At 35.1% G+C, this 15,566-nt stretch overlaps 1 protein-coding gene across 1 annotated transcript in view; it reads left to right on the plus strand.

Moving 5' to 3' along the window:
• The window catches only part of LOC106872960 (uncharacterized), a 45,053-nt gene extending 29,766 nt beyond the window's left edge, over window positions 1-15,287 (plus strand). The window contains exons 4-6 of the mRNA XM_089363697.1: window positions 4,429-4,633; window positions 11,372-11,610; window positions 13,475-15,287. Of these exons, the coding sequence (XP_089219823.1) occupies window positions 4,429-4,633; window positions 11,372-11,610; window positions 13,475-13,894 (864 nt within the window). The 3' untranslated portion in view covers window positions 13,895-15,287. The remainder of the gene's footprint in view (window positions 1-4,428; window positions 4,634-11,371; window positions 11,611-13,474) is intronic.
• The last annotated feature ends 279 nt before the right edge of the window (window positions 15,288-15,566 follow it).

Below are 15,566 nucleotides of genomic sequence, written 5' to 3' on the forward strand. Positions count from 1 at the left end.
ATAATGAATCATTGTTATATTTAGAATGGATCAATATGTATTTGTTTAAAAGTTTTCTATAACTTTGATTGTAGTTGATTTAATGTCAGTTTTATTTATGAACACAAAATCAATTTCCTTTTGATAGGAAAGAAGTATTTAATTAAACTCCTTCAGCTCTTGCAATTATATTAAGAGCCACTACTGGCTGCGTTGTCTTGGCTGCTGGTTAAAGAAGTAAAAGTTTTCATCCTATCTCAGATACTGTATTGTAAAATAGACTTCTCTTGCTGTAGGTTTTTGGGGCACTGCATTACTTATTAGTGTCACATCAATAGTATTGAGTGCAACTCCTGCCAGAGACTTTCAGAGAAAAGAATGATTACACCAGTATTGCCTTGACAACTCATCTGGTTGTCATAGTAACATTTAAATCTGATCAAAACTATATTTAATAATGTTATTTATCACATTGATGATTAGGGACATTCAAACTTAGAAATGTGAAGTACTAAACTTGATGACTTAAAGTAGATAGTCCATCATCTTATGTTAGGTTGATATAAAGCTTTTGTATCCTTGATTTTTACTCAACGTGTTATCATCACTTTTAATATCCATCTTCCATGCAGGCATGGGTTGGACATGGTTTCGCAGGATCTGATGAATCCAAGAACTGTATTGTGTTCCAGTGTTTGCTTTCACCATAGCAGAATTGATACTGGTGCTGGTGCCACATAAAAAAGCACCTAGTACACTCTGTGGAGAGGTTGGCATTAAGAAGGGCATCCAGCTATAGAAGCCATGTCAGAGCAGACATTGGAACCTGGTGTGGCCATTGGCCTTACCAGCTTTGGTCAACCCGCCCATTCCATGCTAGGATGGAAAACAGACATTAAATGATGGTGATGATGATGATGATGCCATTCCTAACACAAACCACTTTACAGAGTGTACTGGGTGCTTTTTTAGTGGTACCAGTACTAGTGAGGTTGCCTTGCAGTTCACAAGGCTAAGATCCTTCTCAGCTGAATGGGGCTACAATAAAGAGAGAGGTGACTTTATGCTAAGGGGATGAGAGGTTAAAGTATGTAAAAAGGGGCCAGAACTAAACATGTTTCTTAATGTAGAGGAACTACATGGCTACTTGTATTTTAGTAGCATGTGTGAGAGTAACCAAAGTGGAGCTGGAAAGATAGATAATATTATTGAGGTGGAACCTCAAGTTATAAGAAGGTGAATAGGAGTGGAATCAGAAGACCAGGGAGTGTAGGTGAGTAGAGGTTGCAAAAGTGTATGAGGAGAGTGAGGGATAGTTGGGGAATGGGTGAAGGGGATGAATATAACGACTGAAGGACAAAGGTAGATGGGTTGTTGATGATGATGATGATACACTGGAGGAAGAATGGAGAAGAAGAGGTGATGATTGTCAAGTTTAGATTGCGTTGATGGGTGGATGACTGAGGAAAATGTTATTTCACATAGCTTCAACCACATTGGTCAAACCAATGAAGGGAAAAGGAAAATAAATTAGCACTTTATTGAAAACTAGATGTGGCTGTTTGGTAAGAAGCTTACTTCCCAACCACATGATTCCGAGTTCAGTCGAACTGCATGGCACCTTGGGCAAATGTCTTCTACAAAGCCTTGGGCTGACCAAAGTCTTGTGAGTGGATTTGGTAGACAGAAACTGAAAGAAGCTTCTCATATATATATAAGTCCTGGGGTTGATTCATCTGACTAAAAACCCTTCAAGGCAGTGCCCCAATATGGCAGCAGTCAAATGGCTAAAGTAAGTAAAAGATAAGACATAGGTGATCTTTAATAGTTGTGCTGAAGTCACCTTCATCCAAGGGAATAGGACACAAAATCAATAAAGATTTCCAACGTTGGCACAAGACTCAAATTTCGTGAGAAAGAGGACATTGGATTAGATTAATTTCAGTATAGCATCGCTACATTTTTATATTAGACTGGGAAGAATGAAAGACAAAGTCAACTCCAGTGGGATTTGAACTCTGAATGTAAATCAAATATCTTAACTCTGAACACACAAGATAATGCCTTTCATACTGAAATTAATTTTGTGGTATTCAATTACACATTTACAACCAGATCTTGTTCCGAGATGAAATATAGATCCCAGATAATGTTAAGCTAGTTGAGATTTGATCACACCATATTCATAAAAGAATATTAGGGCACTATTTATGTGAAAAATTTTTATTATCACAAAAATGCTATTATATATTTTGCAAGGAACTGTCATATATTTATAAAACTTTCAATCATTTTTAATTATCATGTATGTCAGTCAAATCATTGATTTTTTTAAGTCTTGAGAAGATGATTCTACAAACTAATTTTATCTTTTTTTTATTTCTAAAATGATTTTACTTTATTTTATTTCCATTGCTGATGTCTTTAAGAAAAGATTGAATACAGCACAGTAAAATTCACTTCTATAAATCTTATATGTCTTGTTGAGAAAATATTTTGGGTTTTACTTTTTATAGCAGTTAGTCAATTCACTCCGTATATTTATTTTTTTGAATCCACTGGTACTTACTTTATTAACCTTGAAACAAAATGCCAATTCAATTTTAGCAGTAGAATATTCTTATTAGGTAATTTAGCATCCTATTAATAGTTTTAATAATGTAGTAGTAGTAGTAGCAATAATAATAATAATAATATTAATAATAATAATAAAGATAATAATAATGGTTTCAAATTTTGGCACAAGGCTAGCAATTTATGATAATAATAATAATTATAATAATAATGATGATGATGATGATTTCAAATTTTGGCACAAGGCCAGCGGTTTCAAGGGAGAAAGCAAGTTAAATACATCAATTCTAGTGCTCAACTGGTCCTTGTTTTGTCAACCCTGAAAGGATGAAAGGTAAAGTTGATTTTGGCAGAATTTGAACTCAGAATGTAAAGACAGCTGAAATGCTGCTAAGCATTTTGTCCAGTGTGCTAGCGATTTTGCAAACTTGCTGTTTTAGTAGTAGTAGTAGTAGTAGTAGTAGTAGTAGTAGTAGTAGTTGTAGTAAAAATACTCATGATGGTCAATCCTGTCGATTTTGTTGTATGAATGTTTGAAGGGGAGGATTTAAAAAAAAGTTTAAAAATTAAAAGAAGCTGCGTCTATTTGCGATGGATGCATGAATGTAATTTGAGTCCAGGTATGGATTTTGCTATGAAGTCACTATGGGGAAACTGATGATTTTGATTTTGCCTGGGATTGGACAAATGTGTCTGTTGATTGCAGGATATAATTCTTTTATTGTCCTGTTTCTTTAACTCAGCTTGTTATGATGCATCATGACACATTTTATGCCATGCAAACTGATCTGGGCAATAACTTTCTCAAGATGTCAGTGACATCTAGCAATCAATAATGATAATAATAATAATAATAGTGCCGCCGAACTGGCTCCTGTGCAGGTAGCATGTAAAATACACCATTTTGAGCGTGGCCGTTGCCAGTACTGCCTGACTGGCCTTCGTGCCGGTGGCACATAAAAGCACCCACTACACTCCCGGAGTGGTTGGTGTTAGGAAGGGCATCCAGCTGTAGAAACTCTGCCAAATCAGATTGGAGCCTGGTGTAGCCATCTGGTTTCACCAGTCCTCAGTCAAATCGTCCAATCCATGCTAGCATGGAAAGCGGACGTTAAATGATGAATAATAATAATAATAATAATAATAATAATAATAATAATGATGATGATGATGGACACTCCTGTTGAAGACAATGAATGAGCATTCAGCTTTTCTTGAACAACCTGCACAAATGATTTGTTTATAGTGATCAAATGTTCATGTGGCACACTAGCTCTCTGTCTCTCCATCAAATTGATGTTGTCTGAACAGGTCCATGGTGTACCATGTGTCAGGTGTTGAAGTGATCACAGGACAATGTTAGATGAAGTATTTTGCTCAAGAACACAACGCATCACCTGGTCTAAGAATTGAAATCATGATAACCAAAAAGCCATGTGCTCTCATGATAATAATAATAATAATAATAATAATAATAATAATAATAATAATAATTCTTTCTACTATAGGCCAAAGAGGCCCAGAAATTTTGGGGGAGGGCACTAGTCAATTACATTGACCCCAGTACTTATCTTATTGACCCCAAAAGGATGAAAAGAAAAGTTGACCATGGCAGTATTTGAACTCAGAACATAAAGTAAGAAGAACTTACATGAGGTGTTTTGTCCAGCATAATAATGACTGTGCCAGCTCACTGCTATAATAATAATAATAATAATAATAATAACAATAACAACAACAACAACAACAACAACAACAACAACAACAACAACAACAACAACAGGGACAATAATGTGTTCTTTTTTTTTTTTTTTTTTTTTTTTTTTTTTTGGTGTGAGACCAAATAATAATTACTGTTCTTCCTTTGCCTTGTAGGTTTTCAGTAAAAAATGTGACACTGACAAAAGAGAGAAAGATCCTCTCGCCCAGCTGCGTAATTTCAAGTATGATGATCGTAAGGGAAAATTCACATTTGGCGATGACTTTGATCCTGAAGATGATTTCCGAGATTATCTTCACAAAAAACACAAACAACAAGAACTTGAAGAGTTAATCAGCAAAGCAGATGACCGTCATATTAGTAGGTTTTAATTTTCTTCCAGTTTATTTTGTTCCTTCCCTCATTATTGTAATAAGTATCATCATCATCATCATCATCATCACCGTTTCCACCCTTATCATTGGCTTTTTTATACTAAAGTTATATAAACACTAGCAGACATCTTTTTTTTTATCTGTTTCAGTCATTAGACTGTGACCATGCTGGGGCACTGCTTTGAAGAACTTTTAGTCAAACAAATTGACTCCAGTACTTTTTTTTTTAAAGCTTGGTACTGATTCTATTTTTCAAGCCATTTTCTCTTGGTTTCAGGTTTCAGGTAAAGTGTAGTGTGTGTATTTATTAAGGCGAGGGAAATATACTTTTGGTTTAGCATGTTCTTGTGGGTTCTGATTCCAGGAATGAATCTGTGGTAACCATTGTTACTGATTCCTCAACTCTAGTTTAACTTATGTTTAACATGCTAGGATGTTCCTCTCTCCACTGTCAGTCAAGTTGATTGGTCTCAAAAGCAAAATCAAATTGATGCTTGTAGATAATTCATAATCACTGAATCACTGTATCAAACAGACTATCAGATGTTGTCATACTCCACTGGTCACAGTGCACTTCCTTGCACTGTTGTAGCTTTAAGTGATTCCACGCCATTTTATTGGCTAGGTGGGCAGGCCCATGGCTTTAAGTGACCGAGATCATGACATTCCCTCTAAATGAGATGCCCGTCCATTGTAGGGTAACTTACTTACAGCTGAGTGGATTGGAGCAACATGAAATGAAGTATTTTGCTCAAGAACACAACGCACCACTTGCTCCAGGAATCGAAACCATGATCTTGAGATTATGAGTGTAACACCCAAACCACTAGGGCAACACACCTTCACACTTTCATAATCATAATATATTAACAAATGAATAAGGCTCTACTATTTAGTTTGGTGAATAAAAACTGATGTTGTGAAGAAACTGTGCACAACCTATATTAATAGTTGATATTTGGATAGAAGGAAGAATTTTGTATTTGTTTTACTTGTTCAGACAGCTGACACCCTTTCACTTGACAGTCATTTCAATCACCCAGTACACCCTGTAAAGTGGTTGGTGTTAGGAAGGGTATCCAGCCATAGAAACCAAACCAAAGCAGACTATGGAACCTGGTGTGGGACCTGGCCTTGCCAGTTTCTGTCAAGCTGTCCAACCCATACCAGCATGGAAAAACAGATGTTTAAACAATGATGGTGATGAGGATGATGAGGATGATATGGTACAAGGGAAATTATTAACAATCAGTGTTCATTAAACATTACAGCAGTTCATTGTTTTTGATGTCTTTGACCCTCTGGCTGATAACTGATGAGGAGTTGGTAACCTTCTGTGTTCATTTTCCGTTTGTTTGTGTATTTATTATATGTTTTTTACCTTATTAATTAATGGAACGCTACGTACCCTTGACTTTTTTACAGTAAGTGATTTATATATATATATATATATATATATTTATATATATATATATATATATATATATATATATATATATATATATATATTAAAGGATGCTATCAGTTAATCTTATTTTTGATGTTACAAACCTACATTTCAGACTTTCAGCATTTGCGTGACTGTTATAATTTGACATCCATGTACAAAAGAGAAAATCCTGGTAAGAAAGAGAGCACTATTAATAGTGAAGATACTATTAAAGGTCAATATTGTTACACTGAGTTGCTAACCTGACCAAAAATATCCTGTCTTTAACACTGAGGCTGATAGAGAACCTTGCTTTAGTTTGATGTTGTAATAAACAAAGTATTTTCTCCCTTTAAGGTCAACTGACTCACTGGCTAGATCATCAAGTGTCATCAAATCTTGCTTTTAGTATTGCATAGCGTCATCTCACCATCACCCTCCTCCTTGTTGTCATCATCATCATCATTATCACCATCATTGTCATCATCATTGTCATCGTCGTCGTTTAACGTCCACTTTCCTTGTTTATGGATGAGGTGTTGCAAGTGGGTGATGTCTGTGTTTAAGGAGGAAAGAAGACAATATTTTTCCTTTTTTACACAATAAAACGTGTGTTCAAAGTGTGTGCGTATATATATAAAAAAAGAAAATCTACTTGACATCAACAGTGTGAGTTACTGAATCCTACATTTATCTCATACAAATGTAAGAAGGCGCAGGCTTAGTGGTTAGGGTATTTGGCTTGTGATCATAAGGTCATGAGTTCAATTCTTGGTGGCACATTGTGTCCTGTAGCAAAACATTTTATTTCATGTTGCTCCAGCCCGCTCAGCTGGCAAAAAATGAGTAATGCCTGTATTTCAAAGGGCTGACTTTGTCACATCCTGTGTCATGCCAAATCTCCCGGAGAACAATGTTAAGGCTACACATATCTGTGGAGTACTCAACCACTTGCATGTTAATTTCACGAGCAGGCTGTTCCATTGATTGAATCAACTGGAACCCTTCTTGTTGTAACCAACAGAGTGCCTTGTGTAAGAAACAAAGTTGTTGACTCCATTTATCTCACTCGATTTCTTCTCCATTATCATTAACCCCATTGGCTTCAGTACCAGGCTTATCAACTCTCCCCTCTTCAGTGACAACCCATAGCAATATTCAAGCCCTGCAGATTAATAAAACACTCATTTATTATACATTGACTCTCTAATCAATAGTAGTAAACCCTACCACTTTGTGGTACCTGTTTTCATTTAAGTGAACTGAGTCATTGCAGATATACAGCAACTCTTTCACACTCATACTGATACACTATCAACAACCTGGGTGGCTGTGCTTCTCTTTCTTCCATCCTTTAACTTTGTGATGAAACTTTCTGCTAATGGCACAAGTTGATCCTTTCTACTAATGGGGAGGGGTCTCGTTGATTACATCAATCCCAGTTCTTCACTGGTACTTGTTTTAGTGACCCTGAAGTGAATGAAATGAAACAAAAAAGGTCATGATGCTTCCATACACTCTGTCTATCCAGAAATAGTTTACAAAAGTAAATGATAATAATAATAATCCTTTCTACTAAAGGCACAAGGCCTGAAATTTTTGGGTAGGGGACTAGTCAATTACATTGACCTCAGTACTCCGCTGGTACTTAATTTATGTCAACCATGACAGAATTTGAACTCAGAACGTAAAGATGAACGCAATGCTGCTAAGCATTTTGTTTGGCAGGCTTGTGATTTTGCTAGCATGCTGCCTTGTTTAAATTTGTAATAATGATTTTTGCTTTTAAATCTTTGTTTAAAGAATGAGTGTGTCCAGTAACTTAAAGGGCCTTTTAAATATCAGAGTTCAGCTTTGTTTCATGAAATTAAGCTGATGGGGAATAAATTTCTGGTATAAAATTCTAGTCTATCATGAACAATAATCTCAAATCTGATTTCTTAACTGCAACAACAAGGGTGAATTGAAGTATGTAGAATTACTGCACAAAGCTACAGTGAAATGTTTGCACTGAATTTGAACTCGAAGTAGTATATATAACTTGCACTTTTCTCCTACCATTTTGTAAAGAGGTAATTTAGTTGATTTGCTATATCTTATTACAATACTGATATTTTTGTCGTTGGAGGACAAATCAACAATGACTGGGTTTAATGTCAGAACTATTAAGATTGGAAGATGATGCAATGAAACATTTAATCTAACTCTATGTACCAGCCTCATTATTGGAAAATCGTTTATTTTCAAAAATGTGAGAAGTACACAATGTTTGGCAGTGAAAGTGATCTTACTGAGTGTGGGCATGTGTATAGATAAGCCAATGCTTAAATACCAATATAAAAATAATTAATCTCTTTACAGTTATTAATGTTTCCAATTTGTACTTGTGACAATTTTTATATATTTACCATAATAGTGCATCCTTATGTGATATTTCCCCCATTAATCACTAAATATCATGTTTTTAGCTAAAAAATAATAATAAATATATAAATAAAAAAAAAGAGTAAATTAAATGTCATCACTGAAGCCTGTGCCAACATTCTTTCCCTGTTGCTTTGCAGTTTTCATTTCTTTGCTTATCTATTGAGATATTAATCCATTTTCATTATTTATTTATATTGTAAATTTAATTGTTGTCATTTATGTATTTATATCTGCCATGAAATAATTTCTTTATTTCTACAGTAAATTATTGGCTTTCAAATAGCTATGCTTCATTTCAAAAACAGCTGTTAGTGAATGGAAGTGTTCATGACATTGACAGTCTCTGCCAGACAGGTCAGTTAGATGTGGCTAATACTTCGCTCAAGCATCTGCAAGTCAAGGTCTATTGGAAAAGCAAAGGAGAAGGAGGGAAACAATTGAAACATAATGAATTGTACTAAACATATCCATGAACCAGATGCTGATGTTGATATGGGTTGTGTCATTCATTAAATTTATAAGGGAGCAGATTTGATCCAGGCAGCATTGATCCTCCTTTTATCTAGTTTGTTTTGTCACTTGACTGAGTACAAATTCTGTCACAATCACCATTCCCTTTAACTTTCAAGCTTGCTAAAATAAAGAACCAGTAAAGTACATAGGCACAAGAGTCTTTTGAGTACATTACTGTTCTATCGTGAGGTATTTGTCCGAACTGGCTACTCCAGCAGTTTGGCAATATTTCTACATCAATATGATGTAAAGAACTGAATCAAACAACTTAAAACTGTCAGTCTGGAATTATTGGGGTATTTGAAAACAGTGATCTTGCATATGAAAATAACATTGATTCAAAGCATAACAGTGCCAGAACCACACCAAAACTTAAACTATTTTGCACTACAAACTGATACTGTCTCAGTATGATCAATCAACCTACAAGAAATAGCAGCCTAATCACCCCTTGGATCACAGCTTAACATCTTACAAAAGGAAGGACACTTTGGACAATGTAGTTCTAGATATAAGAAAAGGTGAGATGGTCATGACTTGAACATGTTTGATCAGATGTTTGCTTGACTGTGAGTGGTGTAGTGATATGTATGCTACAATGTAGCTGCTTCAAACTGCACAAATTACCTAATATCAAATGATACTACATTAGAATATTCCAGTCTTGATGAATCCTTAATAATTTATGGGACTGAATTAATTTCATAAAATATTTTAATAACTGCAATAATGGCAATCACTGAAGTATCAATTATTGTTGAAAAATATTGGAAAAATTAATGAAACTCATTATTGAAGAAATATCTTGGAATTTTCATTGAGGATCTTTTTTTGTAGATTGGAATTCAAAGACAGATGCCATTTATTTTGAAGTGTTTGCACCTAAGCTAACTTTTTAAAAAAAAATAAACTCTTTGAAACTGACTTTTTTTAAACAGATATAAAATTAATCTTGATTGCATTTCTATTGTTTGTGGCATACAAATCAGTCAAGATGCACATTACAACTTAATTGCTCATGTTTTTGTTTACACTGTAGTTCAACTAGTTTTTTTTTTACCAATTATCTTCAGGTGTGACATGCATACATATATGTATGTGTCATCACCACCATCATTGTCATCATTATCATCATCATCATCATCATAATTTTGTGTCCTCTTTCCAATATGGCAAGTGAAAAAGTTTATTTAATCATGTTGCTTTTGAATTTAGTCCTGCTTTGCAGTATTTTGAGTGAGTGTCTTTGTGAGTAAAACTAGTAGAGGGAAACTGCAAAGCATATCATCATCCAGCAGACATGTGGTGACCTGTTCAATGAAAATGTACCTTTCTTGAATAACAAGTAGGGTTGGCCACAGGAAAAGCATCCAGCTATAGACAATTGCTTTCAATAAAATCTTGTTTAATCCATACAAGTGTGGAGAAAAAAAACAAACCAGCTGTAAAAACAATGATGATGATGATTACGATGGGGGGGGGGCTTCATCAAATTTTAACCCTTTAGCATTCAATTTACTTTGTCAAATGTAATACTTAATTATTCACATTTATCATCATCATCATTATCATCATTTAATCTCAGTTTTCCATGTTGGCATGGATGGATGGAGCTAGGGCCACACCAGGCTCCATTGCCTGTTCTGTCATGGTTTCTACAGCTGGATGCCCTTCCTAATGCCAACTACTTTACAGAGTGTACTGGGTGCATTTTATGTGGCATCAGCACCAGTGCTTTTAAAATGGCACCAGCACTAGTATCAATTCTGATGTGGTGGATGGGTCTTCTTGAATACAACAATGTGCCAGATATCTTAATCCGAAGTCATCCCCTTCATAAGGCTGAGTGTCTTATCCCATGCCTTCTTTGGTCTCCCTCTTCCATAAGTTTCATCCACTTAAGTGACTGGCACTTCTTGTTTGCAACTGTCTACATCCATACACATTACATGACCAAACCAGCATTGTATTCTTTCTTGCACACTGCATCTAATTCCTCTTATGCCTACATTGTTTTGAATTAGTCATGTATTATCTTATAGCTTTGAGATTTCTGTGATGTGATTGTATATTTTTAGAATGATACTGTAGGGTAGGTGTGAGAGGCTAGATCTGGATCTGGCCAGTTTGAACATAGAGCAGTTTGAATATTTGGATCATAAACGGCCAGTTTAAATGTTAAAGGGTTAATGATGCTATTTTCTCCATTGTTTTCTTCTTCATGGTAATGCTTATATTTAAACAATGACTCCTTTACTTAATGTAATGACTGGAGTCATAATATAAATAAGATCAGATAAAGAAAAGTTGTTGGTGTCCTAAATGACTTGTTTTTCTTTTGTTTGTTGTTTTTAGCTGAACTTGAAATGCGTCAATTGCAGCAGCGTTTGGAAGAAACCGAAACTCAAATGACTCGCATTCTGCAGGCTATGCAGTCTGTACAGCAACATGTCAGCGGTGTTGTTGATAGAGCTGCAGGCAACATGAAGAATCCTTCAACAGATGAAGACTTAATCCATGAGAAGGAGGTCAATAAAGAAGAAGAGAAGAAGGGAACTACTATGAAACCTGAATCATTGAAAACTAATGAAAAGGTAGGTTTCCTGCTATTTGTCTTTTATTGATATATTGTTTTATTAATTTTTATGTTTTGTACATTAACATCACATGAGATATGTAACAGACAGAGATGTCAATCAATGATGGATCCTCTATGGGGTTACTAGATCTGCTAGAAACAACAGCCACATCTCCCCCTTCAAATCACACTTTATTGCTGTAAGGGAAAATACGACATATTGGCTATGTAATCCTACATTTATGTGTGAAGAAAGATAAGATGGATATGGACATTTGAGCAAGGTCGTTGCCAGTGCCGCTGGACTGGCTCCTGTGCAGGTGACACGTAAAATACACCATTTTGAGCGTGGCCGTTGCCAGTACCGCCTGACTGGCCCTTGTGCCAGTGGCACATAAAAGCACCCACTACACTCTCGGAGTGGTTGGCGTTAGGAAGGGCATCCAGCTGTAGAAACTTTGCCAAATCAGATTGGAGCCTGGTGTAGCCATCTGGTTTCACCAGTCCTCAGTCAAATCGTCCAACCCATGCTAGCATGGAAAGCAGACGTTAAATGATGATGATGATGATGATGATGGTTGGAGTGTCTTTGATCATAGGTCTGTCTGCTTGTTGAGGGCTGACCTGGGGCTAAGCAGCAGCAACAGCATTAACAACAGCAACAGCAACAACAACAACAACAACGACGATCAGACAAAGATAAACTTGCAGTCTGTACTTTAGTTTTTATTCCAGGTGATATCCATTTCATTTCAATTACATCACAGTTACTATTAAGGGAAGTACAATTATTTCTAGCTCTCTTTTACTTATTTAAGTAAACCCTTTGCTCCCTATGGAACATGAACTATGAATCACTTTTCTCCACTGTTTATGACTCTGGGCCCTTTTCTGCTTCTCTCTAGTTGGATCCCTGCTTTTCCAACTCAGCCTCAGCATCCTACATGTTTCCCCGACAGAAGGCTTTCCTCTTCCATGTCCTGTTGGTTTTGAACTGTCATTGAGGCTTCTGTAACTATGCTTATTTTCTGGGTTAGGGTGTTGGCCTTACACAAATCCATTTTTGTCTCTGGGAAGAGGTGGTCCATATTAGTTTGGCCTCTGTCTTTTGACCTGCCCGGCACAAAAAGCCCTACTGGGAGCTCGTACTCCATTGGCATCACTCACAGGGTCACTGAAGCATACATCCTAGCACACTGCAACAAGGACTAGACCTTGTAGTGGTAATTCTGTTTTGCCATCGACTAAATGTTTTACAAGTCATAAATACTTGAACATAACAAAATAAAACTTATATACCATATCCTCCTGTTACTTTGTAAGTGTAAGTTATAAACAGTAAGAGATATACTTATAATTGATAAATTATGTTTATTTTACAACATCCCTTGTTGCTGTCTACTTGAATGGTTGTGTATATCTTTTATCTTTTACTTGTTTTGGTCATTTGACTGCAGCCATGCTGGGACACCACCTTGGGTCAACCAAAGTCTTGTTAGTGGATTTGGTAGACACACACACACACACGTGTCTTTGTGTCTGTATTTGCACCTCCCTGCTTCACAACTGGTGTCAGTGTGTTTATGTCCCCATAACTTAGTGGTTTGGCAAAAGAGAATGATCGAATAAGTACCAGGCTTAAAAAGAAAATAACTACCTGGGGGGTCAATTAATTCAACTAAAAATACCTCAAGGTGGTGCCCCAGCATGGTCCCACTCCAGTGACTGAAACCAGTAAAAGATAAATGATAAAAGATAAGAAGAGACTAATATGTGTCTGGACATTTGGCTTTGATTTTCTTTTACTGTCAGGATTTAATTAATTTTATGTATTACATTTTAAAGTTTTAAAGTGAATTCTAATGTTTTTTTGTTAACAGGGTGGCTGTAAAGTGTCAACCTCAGATTCTACCCCGGATCTTGAAAGTTATGAGGTCCTGCGAACAAATAACCGTGACAGTCAAGGGAGCAGTGATTACTGTTGGTTAAATGGCAGTGGATCAACGCCAAATTCTCCTGAAGTTGAAACTGTTTCTTCTGTGATAGATACTTTTGCTAAAAAAGATGAAGAATCCGCTTCACCAGAGCCTGAATGTTCAACTAACAGTGAAGTTCAAGAAAAAGAAAAAGACTCATCGCATGATATTCAAGAAAATGAAGAAAATAGCCACAGCAAAGACTCTGATTATTGTAAAACTGATGACCAAGATCTTACTGTGGAAGACATTGGATCAGAAGAAAATTGTACAGATGATGTTATATTACGGAAACGGAAAGGCTTACCAACATTGAATGATTGAACTTCTGTGATGGATTTTGGTCACACCATCCATTAGTTACGGCCTCTAAACAATTGGTCTGGTCTTGACACTAAATAATTTCACATGGTTTCAAAGTAAATGTAAAAAATGTTTTTTTTTTCAATACAACTAAACAATATTCCTGATACCTTTTTTTTATAGTCCCCAGTAAATAAACTTAACCATTTTTTTAATTTTTACCTTATATGCATGCATAAATTACTGAAAAGTGTCAGTTTAGTTTTTAAATACCCTAGAACATATTTATTTCTCTTTTTTTTCTTTTTTATTTGAAAATATTTTATTTAGATTAATATTTTAAAAAAATGAGTTTATCATTTTTACCTCTGTGAATAATAAAAATGATATTGATAATATATATTATTGATCATGATAAATTAAGATTTCTTCTTGCGTGTTTCTGTGTATATAGATACACAAATGCACATCTGTGAATGATTATCAATCGCAGGAAATATAAAAAGGCATACACATGTGGAAACTCAGACACTTTTGATATTAATTTGAATTTTGTCTCAAAATAATAAAATTATAATTATTTTCATCACCATTTTTTTACATAACTACAAACTCTGTAAGGGTTCTTGAACAAGGTTAATTTTTTTTTTATCAAGTGAAAACGGCTTGGGATAATTCAGTAAGGAACTTAATTCCAGTCATTTTAAGGCTGTATCTGTTGTAATCTGATGACTCCTCACTGTTTTCATCATACTCAAGATGGAATTAATAGAGAGATATATAGTCTGTCACACAGTTTTGTAGTTACCATTTTCCAAAACCTCGATTTTATTCCTAAGCAAATTTGATATACAGAATTAGCATATCTGTGCATTCTTAAACAAGGTATATGACTACTTAACTGTGTTTTACATAACAAAGAAGTTAAATATATCATTAACTTCATGTTTTAGTGATTAATATCTCTTCTTTCCAAAAAGGCATCAAACTGGCAGAATCTTTAGCACACCTGGCAAAATGCTTAGCAGCATTTTGTCTGTCTTTATGTTCTGAGTTCAAATTCCGCTGAGGTCAACTTTGCCTTTCATCTTTACAGGGTCAAATAATATAAGTACCAGTTGATCACTGGAGTCGATGAAATCCACTTATCTCCCCCTTGAAATTGCTGGCCTTGTGCCAAAATTTGAAACCAATCCAACCAAATGCTAGTATGCTTGGAGAAACTACAATAAAGTATCTTAAGGACAAATATAATTGTTTTAAAAAGTGATTATAAACCAAGGTTATTTGTCTACCCTTTTACTATCATCTTTAATCTAATTGTTCTGATAGTCTTAATATTTTGTTGTATTTTTTCCCTCTTATAAATTCTTATAGTAGTTTACTTGGTGGATATTAAATCTGATTAAATTCATAATTAGTCCAATATCCCAATCATGATGATGCCATAGAGAAATATTAAATTCATTAAGTTAGGTATTGGACTGTAGACTCTGAATTCATAATTACAAGTCCTGCTGCTGCAAATTTTTATTTCCTAAAGGCAGTCTAAATTACTTAACCTGCTTTCAATCTGTCTTGCAGGAAATATAATCTGAGTTTGTATGATTGTGTTTAGAAGAATATCAATGAAATTCCAAAATTCCAATTAAGTCTGATTTTCATGTTTTATTATTTGCAATTTTTATAATTT

This window comes from Octopus bimaculoides, chromosome 15, assembly GCF_046866305.1.
Source record: "Octopus bimaculoides isolate indiv1 chromosome 15, ASM4686630v1, whole genome shotgun sequence".
Classification (NCBI taxonomy): Eukaryota; Metazoa; Mollusca; class Cephalopoda; order Octopoda; family Octopodidae; genus Octopus; species Octopus bimaculoides.